Source organism: Podarcis erhardii (genome assembly GCF_964252035.2).
Source record: "Podarcis erhardii genome assembly, chromosome: 1".
Lineage (NCBI taxonomy): Eukaryota > Metazoa > Chordata > Lepidosauria > Squamata > Lacertidae > Podarcis > Podarcis erhardii.
This window is the reverse complement of record NC_138497.1, coordinates 85,231,182-85,253,117: the sequence shown is the minus strand read 5'-3', so window position 1 is coordinate 85,253,117 and position 21,936 is coordinate 85,231,182. Positions and strand designations below refer to the sequence as shown.

General features: G+C 46.2%; 1 protein-coding gene across 1 annotated transcript; it reads right to left on the bottom strand.

The window, feature by feature from the left end:
* Positions 1-278: 278 nt before the first annotated feature.
* Positions 279-19,189, bottom strand: TBC1D10C (TBC1 domain family member 10C). The gene is made up of 9 exons (XM_081855132.1): positions 18,755-19,189; positions 13,833-13,932; positions 12,789-12,896; positions 11,836-11,942; positions 5,560-5,674; positions 5,116-5,181; positions 4,243-4,432; positions 3,546-3,700; positions 279-2,388 (listed from the first exon to the last, which is right to left on the bottom strand). The coding sequence occupies exons 1-9, from the start codon at positions 18,943-18,945 to the stop codon at positions 1,966-1,968; spliced, it is 1,455 nt and encodes a 484-aa protein (XP_081711258.1). The 5' UTR covers positions 18,946-19,189; the 3' UTR covers positions 279-1,965.
* Positions 19,190-21,936: the final 2,747 nt, after the last annotated feature.

Here is a 21,936-nt window from a genome sequence, read left to right as displayed (position 1 = left end):
TTCCTGATTGCCCTCTCCCCCTATAAATGCCACATTTATTTCCCGTTATCCCTGCTAGAATCTGCATTTGTGCTTTGCTTTTGGCCTTATGCTCCTAGGCCCCAGTAGTTGTATTATTGCATCCCACCCGACCCTGCGAGTGGTGCGAGATTTCAGGGGTTCTAGGCCCCGGGTTCAGTTTCCTTGGAATGGGGGACAGTGGAGACTGTGGTGTCTCAATGATATATAGTATGGTTTATTTACACATATATACAATCTCAGCCTAAGATGGAGGGGTTGTCCCTGGTTCTGGTGCAGGCCAAATAAATGTGCCCCCGCCCCCCTCATTTTCTTAAGATTCAGGGGGGTGACTAGGGCAACTTAGAAGGACCCTCGCGCAAACCCATGTGTGCGCAACAGTAGAGGCCTGGCTGGAAGGCTTACAGCCTGCCACCGTTACACGGGAGACAGATTGAAGACCAAGAAATACAAATTGGCCCCACCCCATAGCTAGGAGTTAGGAGGACTCATATATCTTTTTAAAAAGTGTAGACTCACACAAGCTGGCCAGCTTCCATTTTGACTTAAAATGTCTAAAAGATATCAATGTTGTAACCTTTCCTCATAATGGCCTGGGACCGGATCACATCTGTGGCTCGCTCAGTACATTCATCTACTCTCAGGCCTATGCCTTGTCATAGGGCGAGACTTCCAAACCTCATGCAATTTGCAGGGTGGACTTAATCCTGTTTGAGCACTAATGCTGGGGGGAGCCGAACAGGTGCAGGCGTCAGGCCAGGTTGAGGAGGGGATTAGCTGAGAAGACATCCCTGCAGGTGCTCTGCTGTCTCTCTCCACATAATCTGACAAGGGACTAAACTAGTTACCACTAGCAAGGACGATAACATTTATCTGGGGTGCGGGTGGGGTGATGGAATTGCCCAGGCCATGGCAAGTTTCTCCCCTGTGGTGTCATTATTCAGGCGTGTGTGTACTACTGCTCACAGGAGGAACTAAAAGAATTTTTGCCATGCTGTTGGGGGCTACATCTTTTTAAAAACAAAATGAGATACTCTATTAAAGCTACATTCTGCATGCGAGCTAGCCTTGATAAAACTTGACACTGTTTTCCAGAACCTCCCCTCCCCACTAGCTCTTATGCCTGCTGCCTGAGTGGGGAAATCCTTGTGTGCAGTGATGTGTATCTTATTAGTATGAGAAACTAAGGATTGGGGGAAACATAGTGTGTGTTGTTTTAGTTATAACACTGCCACCTTCTTCTCTTGACTGGCAACAGGGGCCACCTGGCTGCATGAGTCTGAATGACACATGTGTGTGTATATGCATTTGCACACCAGGCCTTTTCTCTGATAGTAACACCATTTGCTCACCCAGTTCCTGAGAATGCAGATGATGATGGGCCCAAACCATTTCCATAGCTGGCATTCCTGGCTCTTGTTTCCAGCAGTCCTGGTTTTCCCAGCTGCTGTTTTCCATTGACTTTTAACACCCTCTTGTCACACAGTGGCTTTGCAATCATTTTGAGGTCTGAACTGATGAGGTGCCGTTGTCTCACCTGGCATAGATTTATCATTAGCTATATGGTGAGTGCCAGTTTCCACACGTCCAGGAGAAAGGTAGAGGGGCACCCCTCAATGAAATCCACATTACCCTAACCCTAACCCCTACCCCTTTAGGCCAAATAATACCCACCTCCTAAATCTGTAGGTAAAAGGTCTGCCGCCAAGGGTAGGAAGAATGGAATCTCCCTCCATGCACTGCCACACATAAGGGCTTAAGGAGCAGGGCTCCTGAATGAGGAAGTGTTGAGTCTTTCTTTTTAAAAACTGAGCAGAGGCTTCAAGGCATCATGTGCTACAGATGATCACATGCACAATGAAACCAGAGCAGTGACAGAGGCTTGGATTTTGTTTCCTCTGCAGAGGCCTAGCTCTGTTCAGAACCTCTTCAGATCCACGTTCAGAATCATGTATCTACATAGAAGGAAGACTTCCTTCCTACAACGTCTGGCTCCAGCCTTCCCTCTGTTCTGCTGGTAGGACGAGGCATGAAGTGAAAGGTCTTCCCTCGTGTATCCGGCTTCTTTCTCGTCTTCATTTTCTTCTGGCCTGGTGCTTCAGAGGCCTTCTCCAGCTTCTTCTTCTCATTGGGGGATGGAGGAGGAGGATCAACCGTGATCTGGGGGATGGTAAATGTATGGGTGCGGCTTCCAGGATCCTCCTCGTCATTCCGCGCGTACTCCAGCTGCTGTGCATCAAAGATGGCCTTTGAGCCAGACAGCCGAAGTTCTGGGCTGTACTGGAAGTCAGGCCGAGATGCGCGCAGCTTCTTCAGTTGGGCTCTGCATTCACGTTCCAGATCACGGTCTGAGATGGGCACGTCATGTACCTGCCAGATACAAGGAAAGCTTTTAGGATCTGAGGCCTCAAACCTGTAACTTGGGATTTGGGGCCTCTGCCTAAGGAAAGGGGATTCCCAAGAAGGCAATCTGGAATGGCTGTCATAATGTTAGGAATCTATCAACAGATAGAAAGTGAGGAAGGGAGAAGCAGAAGAATAGCAGCCGATAAACTGAAAGCTTGTTGGATAGAGGCTGCCCAGTCTGAGACAGCAGAGCCAAGCAGATCTGCCAACTGACACGTGTGTGTGTGTGTGTGTGTGTGTTTGTACACAGACTAGTGGTTGTGAGCAGAGCTCCTTAAGGCAATGTCTTCAGCTGGTGTTGGTCCCAAGAAAGCTTGGCTGGGGAAAGGTTGTTTTCAGACGGCCCTTTCCCCATTATTCTGTTATTTTTATAGGTAACCATACACATAAAAATAAAATTTGGGAGCATGGCACACACATTCACAAGCACATGTAGCATGTTCATCTTGCAGCCAAGCTTGGCCATGGCTCCCTGTCATAGGATCACAGAGTTGGAAGGGGACTCAAAAGGTGTGAGCATATAAGCTACAGGGCAATCGTCCCATGGACTATGCAGTTGAGGGGTGCCTAGATGAAAGTTTAACTGAAGCTTGACAATTATCTCTTTCCCATGATTACCCTCACTGGGGCTGCCAATTTTCTTAATCACCTCTTGCTCCTAGGCAGGACCTGCAGTCATTAACAGGTGAACACACTTCTTCATGTCTTCCAGCTCTACAGTTCAATGATTCTATGTCATGAAAAGCTTTGCCTGCTTATTTTTGCACATCAGGATTCTGTGAAAGGCATAAGAGCAGGTTTTTTGGCAATTCTAACACACACAGAGGGAGCCTGCTGTATCTGATGCAGACAGAAACAAGAAAGGGAGCTGCAGGTAATTTAAATGTAGGGCAGGGATAAGGAATCTGGGGCTCTCCTATTGTTGCTGGACAACAGCTCTCATCACCCCTGGCCACTGGCCATGCTGGCAGGGCGGGGGCGTTAATGGGAGTTGGAGTCTAACAACATCTGAGGGGCCACAGGTCCCCGACCCCAGGTGCAGGATGATCTCCTGTTGCTGCTGATGGCAATTCAGTAGACTGGGTAAAAGTCCCAGGAAGAGGAGTTCCAGTGGTTTCTACCTCAGCCATGAATGCGTCTTCTTGCAGGAGGTGAGCTGGGATACTGCGCAGCTTCTCCAGGGTCTCCACCACCCCTGCGCAGTCACGTAGTTTCTCTGAGGAGCCCAGGGCTAAGCGGATCAACAGCATCCCCACACGAAACAGCACCTTGATCCCTGCAGAAGAAAAATTGGGGCACTCAGTTTAGGGCACTCAGATTTAGGGCACTCAGATATGGTCAGAAACTCCCTTATACTAGGCCAGGCTACTTGTTTATCTGTCTCAGAAATGTCTCTTCTTCTTGGCAGAGTCTTGGCCAGAGAACACCTTCTACATCACCGGCTACCTGACCTTTTCAGCTAGAGGTGGGACCTTTGGTGTAACACATAGCTTAGAGGTAGACAATCCGCCTTGTACACAGAGGGTCCCAAGTTCAATCCCTGGCATCTCCAGGTAGGGCTGGGGAGAGACATCTGTGTGAAACCCTGAAGGGCCATTGTCAGCCATTGTAGGCAAAACTGAGCTAGATGGATGAATGACCTGACTCAGTAAAAGGCAGGTTCCTATGTTTCTATGCTCCAAAACAAACATTCCCCACCTAGGCCTCTGCCAACTCTAACCACATCATTGAGGCCTTGTGATGTTTCGCCCACAGATTCTCTCTTCCTCCACCCTTTGAATAGGCCCACAGTTCCTTAAGTCCATGACAGCCACTCACCCTCACTGAGAAAGGCATCCCACACCCTCAGCACTGTGGGAAAGGGCAGGCTGCGGGTAAAGAGGCACAGAAACCACTCTGGCATGTAGAGCAGAGGGCCCACGCCATGCTTCTGCAAGTGCTTAAGCGCCTTGGGGCACACCCGGCGCAGAAGGGCAACAAACACTTCGCTGTCCAGCAACAGCGCTTCCTGCAGGAGAAGGGAGAGAAAATGTGGTTAAATATATGGTGGGTCACATGTTCTCAGATTCTGTCCCGAAGGACTTCATCCCGTCATAACCCACAAACTCCACCTTTCGCATCTTTCAAAATGAATGGCTCTTTCTAATTTGCCAGAAACTGTTTCCGGAGTCTATGTTGCTCATTTTATCTGGCAGAACTCTTGCACCTCAGCAGCTGTGGGACAGGCCAAAAAGCAACTGCTGAAGGTTCCCTCACAGTCATCACTGTTGAAAGCTGCAGCTCTTGAATCCCTGTCTTTTATTCAGCTATTCAAATGTGCAAACGCCATATCTTCAAAATGGTGGTGACCCTACTAGTACTTGAGATTGAGGCCCTACAAATCAGACCTTTCTTTCCTCCCACCAAGTCAGCCCACATCCACAATAATCCTAGATCAATCTTCCCCAACCTGGTGTATTTCAGATGTTGTTGGACGCCTCACAAGTGGCCATGTTGGGTGGCGCTGATAGGAGTTGTAGTCCAACAGCACCTCCACCCTCCCCCAAATTATCTGACAACAGCTCTCAGAAGGTAAGTTTAGGGGTTTCTACACAGCTCTGCCCTCAGTGGGAAATGTCCCTGACTCAGCGTCACAAGTGCCCACTTCCTGTTGCCCCAGGGAGGACTCTCCTCCTTCCCCCAGTCTATTACCATCTTGGGGCTGTAGTAGCCAGGCAGGTAGCAGTCGCAGATCTGCACCAGGCACCAGAAGGCTTGCTGGAAGGACAAGTAGGCTGAATTAGTGAAACAGTCAGGCAAATGGCGGGGGGGGGGGGGGCAAGGGTGGAGGCAGGAGGAAAAGGAAAGGAGTGTGATGGGAAGAATGAGAGAAATGATGCTAATAAAGAAGAGGAAGGAATCATGATACCAATAGGAACAAAGGGCATCCCCTCCAAGTGCCATGGAAAATCCCAGACATCCCATTCTTTTTGTGCAATATCTTGGTGGCCATTTTGGGTGTTGTGATCTTGCATGCTCTCACGCTGCACACACCTCCGTGCTTTTTTGGGGTGAGAGCATGCCCTAGAAGGCACACTAGCTTGGTTTTGGGTCAGAAAAAGTCAGACAGTATGTGTAACTTGGCATGAGACTCACCTCTGCAGGCATGTGCATGAGCAGCAGAGCACCCAGCGGTCCCTGGGCCTGACAGTAACCCTCCTGGGGCCGATACACTGTGTAGGCTTTCAGTAGTTGCAGGAGTCCTTGCTGCCTGTAAAGGAACAGAGGCTTAGAGAAAAGACCGGAATTCATAGACACAGCCTTACATTAAGTTACACCCATCCAATCAATCCAGACAGAAAAAGCAAACCTGCTCCACTTTCCTGTTGTCCTACATTAGACCACAGGCCAGATTCAATGAACTGGTCCTGTTAGTGGAAGCCCATGCAAGGACTTCCAGTAGCACAGCAGGGCTTTCTCACCTCCACTCTCCCCAAATCTGCTCTGGAGGGTTGGGGGAACCCTTAGAGCAGATTTAGGAGATACACGGGGTAGGAGAGGGGGGAATCACTTGCACTGATGAGACACATTACTCAGCCTTCCTTTGGATACAGCCCTATGTGTACAAACTGCTTTAGACATTTGAATATTAAATAGCTTATAAATACTGCCAATAAATAAATGAATAAACAGAGTCAGCTGCTTTGGAATTGGGCATCCTAAAGAATGTCATTTAGAAACAAGCAACCCTCAATTGCCAGCTCTCATGCTTGTGGAGGAGATGGGGGAAGGAGGGAAATGAAAAAACGAATGCAGCGTTAAGCGTCTCTTCCAAGTGGTCAGTGAAATAGTACAACCCATAGCTTGACCTCATTTCATGTATACACCAACAGCTTTTGAAGCTACCCTGTTCATCCACCCCATCAATCTTCCTTCCTTCCTGCTCTATTTCCTCCTTGTTTTTCATGGTTTTTAAAAGTGGTTCCCCCCCACTCCTCTCCTTCTGCCACAGCTATTATTCTTTTGTCCCTCTGCCCACCTATTACCACATTTGATGTCCTTTTCTCCCCAAACACCTTTGTTTTCTAATCTCTTCCATCCCAATCCTTGCTAGATCATTCCAATTTGTTTGAAAAACTAAAGCCTAAATTAATTATGAAAAGGAAATAAGTGTATGCATATATAGCTGATGTTCTGTGTGCAGAATCTGGATTACTGATTTGTTTATTATAGTCCCAGGGCATGCACATTGTCTGTTTGGCCGTGTTCTGGCAATGCAGGAAGAGTGTTTTGGATCACTGGTCTTCAAAGGGAGCTGGGTCAGAACCCACTACTGAGTTCCAGCCTGAACTGAGGTGGGTCGGAACAGCAGCACTGCCACCAGGCAAATATATAGTAAAAACACAAGAAGAAATGGGTTCCCAAATGCGTGCCTGGGTTAAAGGTGGGTCCCAGGTCTGAAAAAACTATTTTGAATGATTCCTTAGATTCCTCCACAACAGCTGGGTCCTTCTGTTGTCACAACAGCCAGACTAGCAATCACTGGGCTAGATGGGGCAAAGAATCTGACTAAAGCAGTTTTCTATGCCAGCAGCATCAGAGAAAAATAAGAACCCAGTCTTAGTACATTAGATAGTACTAAAATGATAATGATGAAACAAGGTAGCTAAAATGACAAGAGGAAACAAAATGACGTAAGAGGAAACAAAAAACAAAGAGGAAACAAAAAAATAAAAGTAAAAAGAAGTTTGAACTAGTATGGGTTGAACTATGTCAGCTGCATGTAGGAATAAAGGCTCTTTGGCTCCCCCTAGAGGAAATGAAACAAAAAGAAAAGCAGGGCTTCCTTGGGTTGGTTACTATAGCGTCACACCGTCCCCTTGTTCCAAGCGGAAATCGCAACCTGTACTTCATAGAAAGCTTCAGTCTGTTTCAGAAGACAATGAAACAGGGCTTCCCATATGCAAACTTCCCCCTGCCTCTGATCACATGCCAATATATCCAAAAACAGGGATAGAGGGCACATTCCTAGAAGGAGTTAGAGCAATATACACACAACAAAGAGCCAGATTAATAATAAATAATAACCTGACAGAACAGTTTGAAATAGCAAAAGGTACCCGACAGGGGTGCCCTCTATCACCGCTGTTGTTTATCACGGTTTTAGAGACAATTACAAATAAGATAAGGAAAACCCCAGAGATCCGTGGCATAAAAATCGGCGTGCAAGAATACAAATTGAAAACATATGCAGACGATCTTATGTTGTCATTGGAAGAACCAAAGGAGAGCATCGGCAAAGCTATAAAATTACTGGAAGAATTTGGAAAACTATCGGGATTTAAATTGAACAAGGAAAAAACAAAAATAATGACTAAAAATATGAAAGAAGATACCAAAAATGAGCTTGAAAGACAAACTGGAATTAAAATAGCTAAAAAAGTTAAATACCTTGGAATTTGGATAACTATGAAAAATATAAATTTGATGGAAAATAATTATAAGAAAACATGGAAAGAAATAATGAAGGACTTAGATACATGGAACAGATTACATCTTTCGTGGATGGGTAGAATGGCGGCGATTAAAATGAGTTTATTACCCAAATTACTCTTCTTATTCCAGAACATTCCAATAATTAGGGGAATTGCAATATTTAAAGAATGGCAGAGATTACTTTCCAAATTTATTTGGCGGGGGAAAAGACCCAGAATCAAATTTAAATTGCTTACAGATCAAAGAGATAGGGGGGGTTTTGCGGTTCCAAATCTGAGGCTATATTATGAGGCCGCATGCCTTTGTTGGGTAAAAGATTGGATCGTCATAAAAAATAAAGAGATGTTAGACCTAGAGGGGTTTAACTTAAGATTTGGTTGGCACGCCTATCTATGGCGAGACAAGGGAAGGGTCCATAAAGGTTTTTCTAACCATATCTTCAGAGGGCTACTACTGGAAGTTTGGGAAAGGAATAAAAAATTGCTGGAGCAGAAAACACCCTGGTGGCTATCACCAATTGATATTTTAACAATTAAAAAATCAAACCTTGAGGGGGAACGATGGACATATGAGGACCTACTAACCAAAACAGAATCCGGGTGGAGGATTAGACCATATGAAGAAATAAAAAATAAGTTGACTGGTTGGATTCAATATCATCAAATAAATTCAATGTGGACGGAAGATAAAAAGATTGGAATAAGTGAGAAAAAATCCAGATTCCAGATTGAAATAATAGAAAGTAAAACAAAATTACTATCAAAAATGTACAACCAGTTGCTTGAGTGGGACACCAAGGACGAGGAGGTAAAGGAGGTGATGGTGAAGTGGGCGGTAGATCTAGGGCAGTGTTTCCCAACCTTTTTTGGGCAAAGGCACACTTGTTTCATGAAAAAAATCTCGAGGCACACCACCATTAGAAAATGTTTAAAAAATTAACTCTGTGCCTATATTGACTATATATAAAGTAACTCTCTTTAATAGGAATCAAATAAACACAAAGAAAGTATTTTATAATTACTTTATTATGAAATAGTAAGTACCGTATTTTTCGTCCCATAGGACGCTCCGTCCCATAGGACGCACCTACTTTTTTGAGGGGGGAAATAAAGGAAAATTTTTTTTCCTTTATTTCCCCCCAAAAAAACCAGGTCGGGGAACAGTGGGATGGCGGTGCTGCGCCTCCCCGCTGTCCCCCGAGCTTGTGGGGCTGGCCCATGTCTGCCTGGCGCGAGGGGCGCTCTGCTTCAGGGCGCCCCGCGCGTCCGGCGGCAGGCTACAGTCCGCAGCATGGGGAACCCTCTGTTTCAGGGTGCCCCATGCGCCCCCCGGGTGCGCAAGGCTTGCCAACACGAGCGCGGAGCACGGGGCATCCTCCGAAGGGCGCCCAGTGCTCCGCGCTGCCAGCTGCCGCCCGCAAGCCTTGCGCTCCTGGGGGGAGATCCCCCGGGTGCGCAAGGCTGGCCAACACCAGCGCGGAGCACGGGGCGTCCTCCAGAGGGCGCCCCGTGCTCCGCGCTGCAGGCTGCCGCCCGCAAGCCTTGCGCTCCCGGGGGGAGATCCCCCGGGTGCGCAAGGCTTGCGGACACCAGCGCGGAGCACGGGGCGTCCTCCGGAGGGCGCCCCGTGCTCCGTGCTGCAGGCTGCCGCCCGCAAGCCTTGCGCTCCCGGGGGGAGATCCCCCGGGTGCGCAAGGCTTGCGGACACCTGCGCGGAGCACGGGGCGTCCTCCGGAGGGCGCCCCGTGCTCCGCGCTGCAGGCTGCCGCCCGCAAGCCTTGCGCTCCCGGGGGGAGATCCCCCGGGTGCGCAAGGCTTGCGGACACCTGCGCGGAGCACGGGGCGTCCTCCGGAGGGCGCCCCGTGCTCCGCGCTGCAGGCTGCTGCCCGCAAGCCTTGCGCTCCCGGGGGGAGATCCCCCGGGTGCGCAAGGCTTGCGGACACCTGCGTGGAGCACGGGGCGTCCTCCGGAGGGCGCCCCGTGCTCCGCGCTGCAGGCTGCTGCCCGCAAGCCTTGCGCTCCCGGGGGGAGATCCCCCGGGTGCGCAAGGCTTGCGGACACCAGCGCGGAGCACGGGGCGATGGGATGTGGGAGGGAGCTCGCTCCCCGCCCCGCGTGTGCTCGCCGCCGCCGCCCCGCCTCTCGCCGCCCGACTTGCCCGCCTCCCTCCCACGGCACACCAGCCGACGTCCCGCGGCACACTAGTGTGCCGTGGAACACCGGTTGGGAAACACTGATCTAGGGTACAATATAGAATTTGATAAATGGAAGGCTTTATAGTGTAAAGATATGAATTATTCAGCATGCACGACACTCAAGGAAAATATGTACAAGATGATGTACAGATGGTACATAACGCCGATAAAATTGCATAAAATTTATAGAACAGGTGATAAATTGTGTTGGAAATGTAAGAACAAGGAGGGCGAATTCTTCCACATGTGGTGGACGTGCGAGATTCTCAAGAAATTCTGGGAATCTATTTATAATGAATTAAAAAAAATTCTTAAATATACGTTCGTCAAAAAGCCTGAAGCCTTCCTGCTGGGGATAATTGGCAAGGATATTAAAGAAGAAGATAGGACCTTTCTTCAATATGCAACAGCGGCCGCTAGAACCCTCATAGCACAGTACTGGAAAACACCAAAAATCCCAACATTAAAGGAGTGGCAATTTAAATTATTGGACTATTTAGAATTGGCAAAATTGACACAGAAAATAAGAAATCAAAAACGTACAAAATTTAGTAATGAATGGGATAAATTTAGAACATATATGGAAATAGAGACAAGGGGAAAATCAAAATGTTAATCAGAAATATATATGTATCCAAAAAAAAAAATCACAGTAGGCATGAGATAACGCTTACTACGTTATAAATTTCATTTTGGAATAGATACAGCAGATAGATAACTAAGATAACATTATCCGAAATCGAGATAAAGGGAAGTTGATCAATGTTGTTGTAAAATTAATGTTAAGTTGTGTTGTTTATGTAGTATGTATTGTATGTTTTTCTTTTTCTTTCTTTTTCTTTTTTATGTTTGTTTTATTTATTTTTGTCTTTTGTATGTCTGCGAAATATATTTATGCAAAACTTAATAAAAATATATTAAAAAAAACAAAAAACAAAAGGAAACAAGTTCATGTTACCTGTGAGGAGGAGAGGGAGAGAGAGAGAGAGCGCTATGCTAGCACAGATAGCAGTGCAGTACAGATTAGGTACTCTGAGGCTGAAATCCTATTTGGACTCAGTGAGGCTTGCTTCTGCGTAGACATGTATAGGATTGCACTGTTAGTCTGACAGGGAGTGCGCACAGGGATGACCACTAAGTACAAAGGGATTCCTCCTCCCCCTGCCCCCGGCCATCTCCAGATCTGCTCTGAAGGGTTGGAGGAAGCCCTAGAATAGACTTAGGGAGTGCACAGAGGGACCAAAGGGGCAAGAATGTCCCTTTGCACATGGAGAAATTCACTTGAGTGTTACGTTGAATACAACCCCATGTCTGCACCTAGGCAACTGGAGAATGGTAGAGTACACCCATTCAATAATTCTGTTTAAATATAAAAGGAAAAGGAACACCAAAACTGTTTTGTTGTGGGAATGAGTGTCAGAAGCCCATTTACTAGTATTTGTCGAGTTTTGTTTTCATTTAAAGTTTGGATGTGTGCTCCCCTGTTCAAGTTCTACAGCAAGATTCCATGAAACCTCCACATTAAGTGAAGAAGCACAGCCAGCCTAGCCTTCTTTCACTTTCATATGGCTTACAGAAGAAGCATGTTTACATTTTATTTTAAAAGTGTTTCTTACGCAGCATTCAGGAAACTTGACTTGCTGAAAGACCCTCCATTCAACTCCACACCTTTTAAACCCTGTGGTTGTCTATTCAGAAATTAATCTGCCTCTCCTGTTCACATTATTAGCCCTTCACTTACCCAGGCCCTTCAGGGGACAGAAACATCTCATGGAAAGGGAACTGGCGATGAATGTCCTTTCTGATGGTCTCCACCCATTGAGGATCACCAGGTATCTCCTGCAGCTCCTACAACAACAAACTACTTTCAGAATGACCTGGATAGAAGGGTTACTAGATTCAGGAGAGATCACACACACGCACAGACACACATAAAGAGAGAGAGAGAGAGAGAGAGAGAGAGAGAGAGAGAGAGAGAGAGATATACACACAGATGCTGAAGACACAGACTATTCCTGAAGGAAGTATATATGGTTCCAACTTTTTTAGCCGCAAACAGACCTAGAAAACTTTTGTTGTTGTTTCAAACTACATTTTACCAAAATTGCTGGGCTTTTCATCTGCTGCTGTTTTAGTTTTGTAATTGGGTGGTTTTGGATGTATTTAAACATTGTTTCAGATTGTTTTTCCATAGATTGTTTGTGAGCTGCCTTGAGAAAGCTTTGCCCTGAAAGGCAGTATATGAGTTGATTAAATAAGTGGAAACATGCAAAGGAATAAACAATGGCAAGGTCAAGGTTTCCTTCCAGCCAGAATGAAGAACAGCAAGTTTAACAGCCGAATCCTATGAATGTTGACTTAAATCCCATTATCTTAAAGGAGACTTACTTCAAGGTAATTGTTTGTAGCATTATACTGCACTGCACAGCATTCCTTACTTGCTATGAGAACTGCTCTAGCCATAACTATGTCTGGGCAGCCACCAGATGATAATGTAAAATATCCAAATCAGCAATCTCAGCCAGTAAGAACAAGGTGATGGGTTGCCCAACGAACCATGAAATGAAATGCGGGTTTACAGGAAGAGGACATGGAAGAAGAGGATGAGGAGGTGAGTAATGGCAGAAACTGCAACAAGCAGAGACCTACAGGAATGTCAGAGTGCAAGTACAGCTGCACGAGATGTGACCTTACCTGGTACTTTCCGGGGTTCCTCATCATTTTGGCTTGTCCTCCACACAGCAGAGGCCAACAGCGGACACGTAAGGATGAAGGGATCCCCTTCCGGCATAGCAGCTTTACCTGAGCCAACAGACCTCATCAGCAAAACAGTGATCCTGTACAATGCTCCATCATAAGGTGGACCCAAATGCAGGCCCATCATAGAGCCATTCAAGGCTGGGGCCAGAGATAGCTGGCAGGTGTCCATCTTGTTTCCCATGCCTTTTAACATCCACACGAAACCCCTGAATGAGGGTCAAGTGCAGATTTAGGGCAAGGTGTCAACGGTATGTGGTTGATGATGATTCCCAGCTCTGTTTCTCCTTTGCATTTCATTTTGTTGAGGCTGCATAAATGCTAGATTGGCGTCTGGGACCGGTAATGGACTGGAATCATTTATTTTGAGAGTATATATTGGATTCATTTATTTTGAGAGTATATATTGTCATTTCATACAACATATAACATGGTAGTGTACAACAATATATACAATAAAATATAAACCACAATGAAATCAGTAAAAAAAAATTGCATATGTTAGGAGATCAATAAACTAAAACTCAGTCTCCTTGACAAGATGGAGGTACTGTGGATATGTGGTTTATCAATCAGAGGAGGTGATATTCAACCTGGTCTGAATGGGGTTGAACTCTTTCCCTAAACAGGAATGGTTAACCTATGGTCCTCCAGATGTTGCTAGACTACAACTTCCACCAAGCTGAACCATGGTTCTGCCATGATCTCTTCTCACTGTGCTAGTATTTGGAGGAAGATCAGGGAGGGTGGATTTAAAAATGCTGGTGAATATCCTTGCTAGGGGAGGAGCATGTCTCCAAAAACATGGAGCAAATTCTCATTGTGTAGGCAGAATATGGGCTGTTGTTCTTTGTCTATGAGTCAGTGAGAGAAACTCCTTGTGAACGTTATTTTCTGATCCTAATGGGACTCATCAAATGCTCCATTTAAAGAGGATAGCAGTATCAACAATAAAGCAAATTATCTCCAATTTCCTCTTACCTTTCTGTAACGCCGGGCCATGGTTTTCTCCCAATGACTTGTCATCTCCAGCCACTTGGTCTCACGGTGCCGGATGAGCTCAACTGTGGGCTGCCCTAGGCTATATGTGGGAGAAACAAGAACAAGGCTGAGGACATCTTCCTCTTCCCTCACTTATTGGCCACTTTCTTTTTTAACGCATCCATCATGTCTCTTTAGATGCACCTAGCCAATCTTACAATGTTTAATTTATTGAGGGCTGCTTAAATGTTTTTTAGTGCATTTTAAAATTATTTGCAATTAATCTAGAGGCTGCTATGTATTAGGCAACAAACGAATCAAATAATACTAATGTAAAAATGAGGCAAGTTGTCATTCCTTCAGATCCACCTCAGAACCACTTTCCTTTGAGGTGCAAATGCAAAAATGGCCACTACTACAGGGAGCTACTTCAGAAAAAGCACACTCATTGCCACCCACAGGCCTCAGGATGTTGATGATCTTGGGCTCTGGGCAGCTTCCTATGGATTTAGCAGTCCTGAGTGATATAAGACCTTAAAAGTAAAAAAACTGGGCCTGGAAACAAATCAGCAGCTAACATAGTAATGTCAGAACCAGTGCTCAGGGTCGTCTTAAGCATATCCAGCGCCGTGGTGCAAAGATCCCTTTGGCGCCCCCCCCCAGCAACTCCAAAACAAGGGAGGGGGCGGTGGAAAATGTCCTCTGCCTCCCCCACTGCCCTGATCCCCGGCATGGTGGCAGCGATCAAGCAGGAAAACATGCTGGCGGACATGCTCTCCGGCGTTGGGGCACCAGAGAAGGCAGCCCAGGAAGGCTGCACACCGCCTTTCACCAGGAAGCAGGAGGAGGACAACATTTGGAAGCAGGGCCATCTTTAACAGATGCAGAGGCTTGGGAGGGAAGCCGTGCGCAGCTTCCATCCTAAGCCTCTGTGGGGATTGCTCTCCTCCAGCGGAGGCTTGGGAAGGAAGCTGCATGCATGCCAGCCATATAGTTGGTGGGGTGCAAATGGCAGGCGTGCAGGGAAAGGGGAGGCTGCCAGCAAAGCTGCACAGCTCCCCCACTCGTTTGGGCACCCCTGAGAGGCTGCGCCCTGGCACAACGAACCACTAAGACCAATGGGAAAGACGGCTCTGCCAGTGCTATATATTCACATCTTCTTGTCCCAGTTATGGATCTAGCCACCATGCTCTGCTCTGTTTGTGATTTCCAAACAGTCAAAGGCAGCCCCATGCACTTCAGGTCTGTGGGATCCAGTTTGGGTTTTTCTCTTAGAACCCCGAGGCCCATCAGCTGGAACTCGGTGCCAAATAGTGACTCAGGCAGGCAGGTATATGCTAAGAATTAAGAAGCAGGATGTTTCTGAGCACATGCTCAGCATAGGAACTTGTGAGCAGTAGTAGAACCAACTTCACATATCCCTTTGCACAAAAAGCTGTTCCCATTTCCTTCCCCTGCTTTTCTTTTTCAGCAGCCTAATCAGAAAGGAGAAAGCTTTTCTGTTGTTGACAGCTGTTGCTGATCTACTGCAGATTAGCCAGAGATCTACCAGTTGATCCCGATCTACTTTCTGCCCTCTCAGTTTAAGTTCTAACTGTAATTAGTAAGCAAATACAGAGCAGCCCTAAACAAATGGTGTAATCAGCACGTAAACACTGAATAAATCTTAAAATACGTTTGGGGGGTTGGCTACTTGGTTTCTCCCCCACCCCTCTAGAGAAATATTCAGTTCTGTAGATCCAGAAACACAGCATGGCTCCTTACATTCCTGTTTTTATGTGTCATGTTCCTTGAGTGACAGAGAAATGCACTGAAAATTGTGGAATGAAAAACGGGAAGACATGTTAGCATCCTGCAAGCAAATCAGGATGAAGCATCACTGTCATTGTAACTTAAACAAATCAGAAAGAATGTTAAATAAAGGCTGGATATTATCTAACTCCCGCGTAAGCTTTGTGCAGGCAAATCAGGATGAATGTTCAATAAATATAGATGGTCAGGAGCAGCCTTTTCATAAATTTGACTTTCATGTTCTCTTTCCCAGGAAGAAGATTGTACATTGGCCAGGAAGAAGGGAAAAACTTTTTATCTTTAACAGGTAAGTCTCAGCATCTCACTAAACTCCAGTTTTCTATGATACTTGGGGGAAGTTATAAAAGCTAAAGTTGTATTAAGCTGCATTGAAACTGATGCAGATTTGCAGTGTAGGTGTCAAACTGATGTAGATTTGCAGGGCTTCTGAATCTCCTGTGCAGTACGCCTTGCACGCAGGCAAGTTGAAGAAACCTTGTCACTAACCACTGTAACCACTCCTGTTGCCATGGCGCACAAGTTGTCATGGACACAGTGAGAGGATGTGGCCACTCATGATTGCTATAACAGGAAGTGTTAGTTCATAGGTAGGCAGAGACATTTTCCTATGGAGGCTTCTTCTTCTACCTTACAGTAAATCTTAACATTCGGTCCATTGCTCATTCCAGCCCAGTCTTTATAGCCCTGTTACAAGTTGGACTTCAAGCCAGCTAGAGAATCTATCTAGTATTAATATGCATACATGAGTAATATCGCAGAGAGTTCGACTTTGCATTGCATTGTTTCATTTATCTATTTATCACACTTGTATACCACGTAATCATTTACGTATCTAAGTGGTGTACCTTAAAACAAACCACAGAAAATGGGACAAACATTAAAGGGTGAGCTATGTAGAAGTAAGGGAGGGAGGTGGGCAATCTGTTTCCACCAAGACTTAATCTCCCCACTCTCTACTAGCTACCTAAATTCTAGACTGCAAGCAACAATGATTGGGTCAATTTCTCTTGAGTTCCATTATGCAAAAAGTCAATCTGGATTGCTTTTTAATTTCCCCTGCACCGCTTTCTGTCTTTTCCAATACATGCAACCACTTTGCTAAGCAGTTTAAACCCTGCACTGAAAATATTCCTGGAGTATTGAAGCTTGACAAATGAAGCTTATGGACTGCATCCCCTCTACATCTTAGAAGTCCTTGTTTCAAATTATACCATCCCAATCAACAGCATCTATCAACCTTACCTACTGCAGCCATTTCCCCATTGCAAATAACTGTAATAAAATAAAGATAGGGTTTTGATGGTGATTTAAGGAAGGCAACTGACCAGGCGGAAAACAACAACACATGGGCTTGTTTCTATATGACTGCAAACAAATTATATACCGTATTTAAAGCACATTTGAAGCACATTCTTTCCCTCAAAGAATTCTGGGCACTATAGTTTACCCTTTACAGAGTTACAATTCCCAGAACCACTTAGCTATTTACAGTGCCCAGAATTCTTTAGTTTCCCAACCATCCCCTGGGGTTTTCCTGTTAAGCATTACGCCTATGAAGAATTCAACCTTGAATAAGTTAACTAGTGAATAAGACCTTATCAATTTCAACACAAGAAGGGAGTTTTTGCAAGAAATGAGATTTCAGATTGCCTCAAGATTGCCATTAGAGTACACATGAAGCAGGTACATCTCCAGTCTGTCGCAGTTTGTATAGCTTCACCAAGGAAGGTCAAAATAACACACAGAATGCTGAATAAAGTTTGGGAAAAAATTATTTGGGGTGATACAGGGTCATATAATACTTCGAATACGTTGGGCTATGACCAATGTCTGCAGCAGAGAGCCAGGAGGATCGTATGTAATTATATAACAAGAAAAATTCATAAAGAAATAACTAGATAATGAGACGAATTGATGACACCAATTGTACAATTGGCCAATACGTTATTCATGTAAATATGCTGAATTGTAGAAGTGTTAACAGGTATCAATTTTTGAATCTGTGATAATTATCTGTTTCCCCAGGCAAGGCGATAGCCACTGTCCTGCTCCAGCAAATGAGATATACATATGGAAACAGGCCTCCATGTTCCCAGTTAGCAAAGATGCAGATGAGAAGAGCATGTCTGTAACAATGGTTAGGGAAGCCCCACTGATCTGACTGGATGCATTTTTGCTAGTTCTATGGATTGTTTGAGCTGAGCCAAGATTTCTGTCCTCCTACATCAGGGACAGGAAGCTTATGGCCCTCCAGATGTTGCTGGAATCCAACCCTAACCATTGGCACTCATGGTTGGGGCTAGTAGGATTGGAGTCAACAGCATCTGGAGAGCCACATGTTCCTACGTAATAAACCTGGGACCACACTATAGGTTTATTGTGTCTTTAATATTTTGTTGGGAGCCACCCAGAGTGGCTGGAGCAACCCAGTCAGATGGGTGGCTTATTATTGTTGTTGTTGTTGTTGTTGTTGTTGTTGTTGTTGTAATTATTATTGTCATCGTCATCTATTATGTGTTGTGAATTTCTTTCTGTAGAAAAGGGAAGACTAGGAATGGAAAGATGAAGGAAGGTTTAGAACTAAGTACCAGGGATCTTGACCCCTTTTCATCTTCTCCATAAATAAAACCCATTCCTAGTATCCCAAACAGCCACAATTCACTTAAATTAAATATGAGAGTGGATCACATTCCCTGATCCATTCTTCTTCTTCTTTTTCATTTCACAGTTATCAATATGTGTTTTAGAGCTACCTAAACAAAACTGGAAGCAATAATTATATGTTTCTTCTCCTTGGTTTTAAATCACATTTCTTGCTAATGAAATTAAGGATTATTATTCTGGGATCTGTGGACCCAGATGAGAATGAGAGTATCCTTCAGAAGGATGATGCTCATCACATTCCAGAAACCTGTACCTGCCTTTACAAACTGGACCAGCAAGCAAGGATCTAGAAATGATAATTCTGGGGCATAATGTGTCCCACCATCTTGAAAATTGCTACCATGCAGAGGTATTCAATGTCATCTTCCAAAAAGTGCTGCTTCACCCTCTCCCAAAGCTTCCTCCCCCTTTTCCCCATGGTCTTTGCAACAGAAGGCCTGCCTTACCCATTCTGGAGGCTACTGCCCCCGATGAAGCCATAGCGATCAGCTTGGCGATATGGAGGCATCCCATTCAGCTCGGAGTCGGAGCCCAGAGAGCTGGCATCATCGTTCAGGGATAAATCAAAGGCATCTGGCAATTCAGCCGCAGCTTGGCTCACATCAGGGAGCTCTTTGGAAAGAGTGAGGTCCGACATCCTTCTGTCCGAGAACAGCACACTTATCTCAGGCTAGTTGCTACTACACCCTTGACTTCACATCTGAATAATGAGAAACACGGAGCTGCGTCTATGATTGGGCCCCTTCTCAGTACTCCTGTGACTCTAGTTCCCCACAAAGCTCTGTAAGCTATTTCCTCCCACAACCATTTCCTGATGCAACTGACAGCACCCAGAGCTTTGCAAAGTGAACAGGGCAAAGGGGGCGGGGAGAGAGAGAAATGTGGGGATCTGAAAATATGTGGGAAGCTAAACAGCTTCCTACAGGGAGACTTGGAAGGTAGCCAACACCCCCAGCGAATGGCCTTACCTTCTTTCACCTGCTCCCCATGTACAAACATAGCCTTACTCCAAGTCAGGCTGTTGGCCATGTTACTTAGTACACTCTAAACTGACTGGCAACTGAGTTCAATGTGTTCTCAGCCTGGGTTTTCCCAATCCTAGGTCTGGCACTGCAGTCACTATACCACTATGTTGAAAAATGTGTGGTTAAAGTGAACACCTATATATGCAGTGGTGGCTGATGCTCATTGAGACTGGTAGGGCAGAAGGCTGGGAGCCCAACAGTAGGTGGAGCCAGAGTCAATGTCGGGTGGAGCTAATTGAATCTAGTTTTGCTCCCATATTCATTCCTGCTGAGTTCTATAAGAGCAACACTGATGATAAAGAAGAGGAAGCTGACAGATATTCCTACCCTCCCTGGGCTGGGTGTAAGGAGGCAGGTAGGGTGAGGACAGACTGAGGTGGCTGAGGTTGCACCCAAAAGGACCAGCTTCCACTGAATTTATGACAAAACCACTGGTTGGTATACAAAATGGATCCAGTGGGGCACGTGAAAGAATCCAGCTGGTCTGGATCATTTAGAGATCAGTCAGAAGCAATTGTGTGCTACTCCTGCCTTAGCTGCAACCACTCAGCCAAACGAATGAGGCTGCAATCTCTGGGGAAGGCTGTGTTTACAGACATAGTTCCCAGTGGTGTGCGTGTGGCGTCATGATTTGGAAAGTCACTGGCTTGAGTCACTGACTGCATAAACAACCACCCAGCACAACGTTATTGGCTAGAAGATGCTGAAAACAATAGCTTCAAGTTCTCTGACCAAGCCTCCCTCACCCCACCCGCTTTGGTTAAGAGGGTTAAGAGTTCTTCTTCCATACCAGGGCTAGTCAATGTGGTGCCCTCCAGATATTGTTAGACTACAACTCCCATCAGCCTGTCAACATAGCCAGTGGTCAAGAATGAAGGGAGTTGGGAGTCCAGCATCTGGAAACCACAGAGTTACTGCCCTGTTTAGTGCTGCAGCAGCATAGGCACTGCTCTCTAGGAGCCATGATTTCCCTGTAATACTTACTGAATCTGGGGGTTACGGTATATATTTCAACTGGACTTGGAAAAGCCCTCCTATGCCAGCTTCACACATTTCCAAATGGAAGGCAGTTATCTACAGTGGTACCTCGGGTTACATACGCTTCAGGTTACAGACTTCACTAACCCAGAAATAGTGCTTCAGGTTAAGAACTTTGCTTCAGGATGAGAACAGAAATCGTGCTCTGGCGGCGCGGCAGCAGCAGGAGGCCCCATTAGCTAAAGTGGTGCTTCAGGTTAAGAACAGTTTCAGGTTAAGTACGGGCCTCCGGAGCGAATTAAGTACTTAACCCGAGGTAATAATAATAATAATAATAATAAATTTTATTTATATCCCGCCCTCCCCAGCCGAAGCCGGGCTCAGGGCGGCTAACAACACTAAAACAGTACAACATTATAAAACATTATAAAAATGGATTAAAATGAATTAAAATCAAAATTGATGGCAACCATAAACTAAAGTTTTGTAAAGATTGCCAGAGGAGGGAGTCAGGCTGCGCCCTGACCAAAGGCCAGGTGGAACAGCTCTGTCTTGCAGGCCCTGCGGAAAGATGTCAAGTCCTGCAGGGCCCTTGTCTCTTGTGAGAGAGCGTTCCACCAGGTTGGAGCCGCAGCCGAAAAAGCCCTGGCTCTAGTTGAGGCCAGCCTAACCTCTCTGTGGCTTGGGACCTTCAAGATGTTTTTATTTGAAGATCGTAAGTTCCTCTGTGGGGCATACCAGGAGAGGCGGTCCCGTAGGTACGAGGGCCCTAGGCCGTATAGGGCTTTGAAGGTTAAAACCAGCACCTTAAACCTGATCCTGTACTCCACCGGGAGCCAGTGCAGCTGGTATAGCACCGGATGAATGTGATCTCTAAGCGAAGACCCCGTAAGGAGTCTCGCTGCAGCATTTTGCACCCGCTGGAGTTTCTGGGTCAGTCTCAAGGGCAGCCCCACGTAGAGCGAGTTACAATAATCCAGTCTGGAGGTGACCGTCGCGTGGATCACAGTGGCTAGGTCAGGGCGTGAGAGGTAAGGAGCCAACTGCTTAGCTTGGCGGAGATGAAAGAATGCCGCCTTTGTTATAGCTGCAATCTGCGCCTCCATGGAGAGGGAGGTATCGAAGATTACACCCAAACTCTTAACGGACGGTGCTGGCACTAATTGCACCCCCGCAAGAGATGGGAGTTGCCCCCTCAGCCCCCTGTCGTCCCGTCCCAGCCAGAGGACCTCTGTCTTCGAAGGATTTAACTTCAGCCGGCTCCCACGTAACCATCCAGCCACAGCCTCCAAGCATCTGATCAGTGTGTCTGGGGCAGAGTCCGGGTGGCCGTCCATCAACAGATAGAGTTGGGTGTCATCAGCATACTGATGGCAGCCCAGCCCAAAACTCCGGACAAGCTGGGCGAGGGGGCGCATAAAGATGTTAAAAAGCATTGGGGAGAGTATTGCACCCTGGGGCACACCACACACCAAGGAGTGGCGGGATGACAATTCCCCCCCAAGCGCCACCCTCTGTCCCCGACCGGAGAGAAACGAGCGCAGCCATTGAAGGACTGTGCCCTGGATCCCCACGTCGGCAAGGCGGTGGTCCAGGAGTTCGTGATCGACCATGTCAAAGGCTGC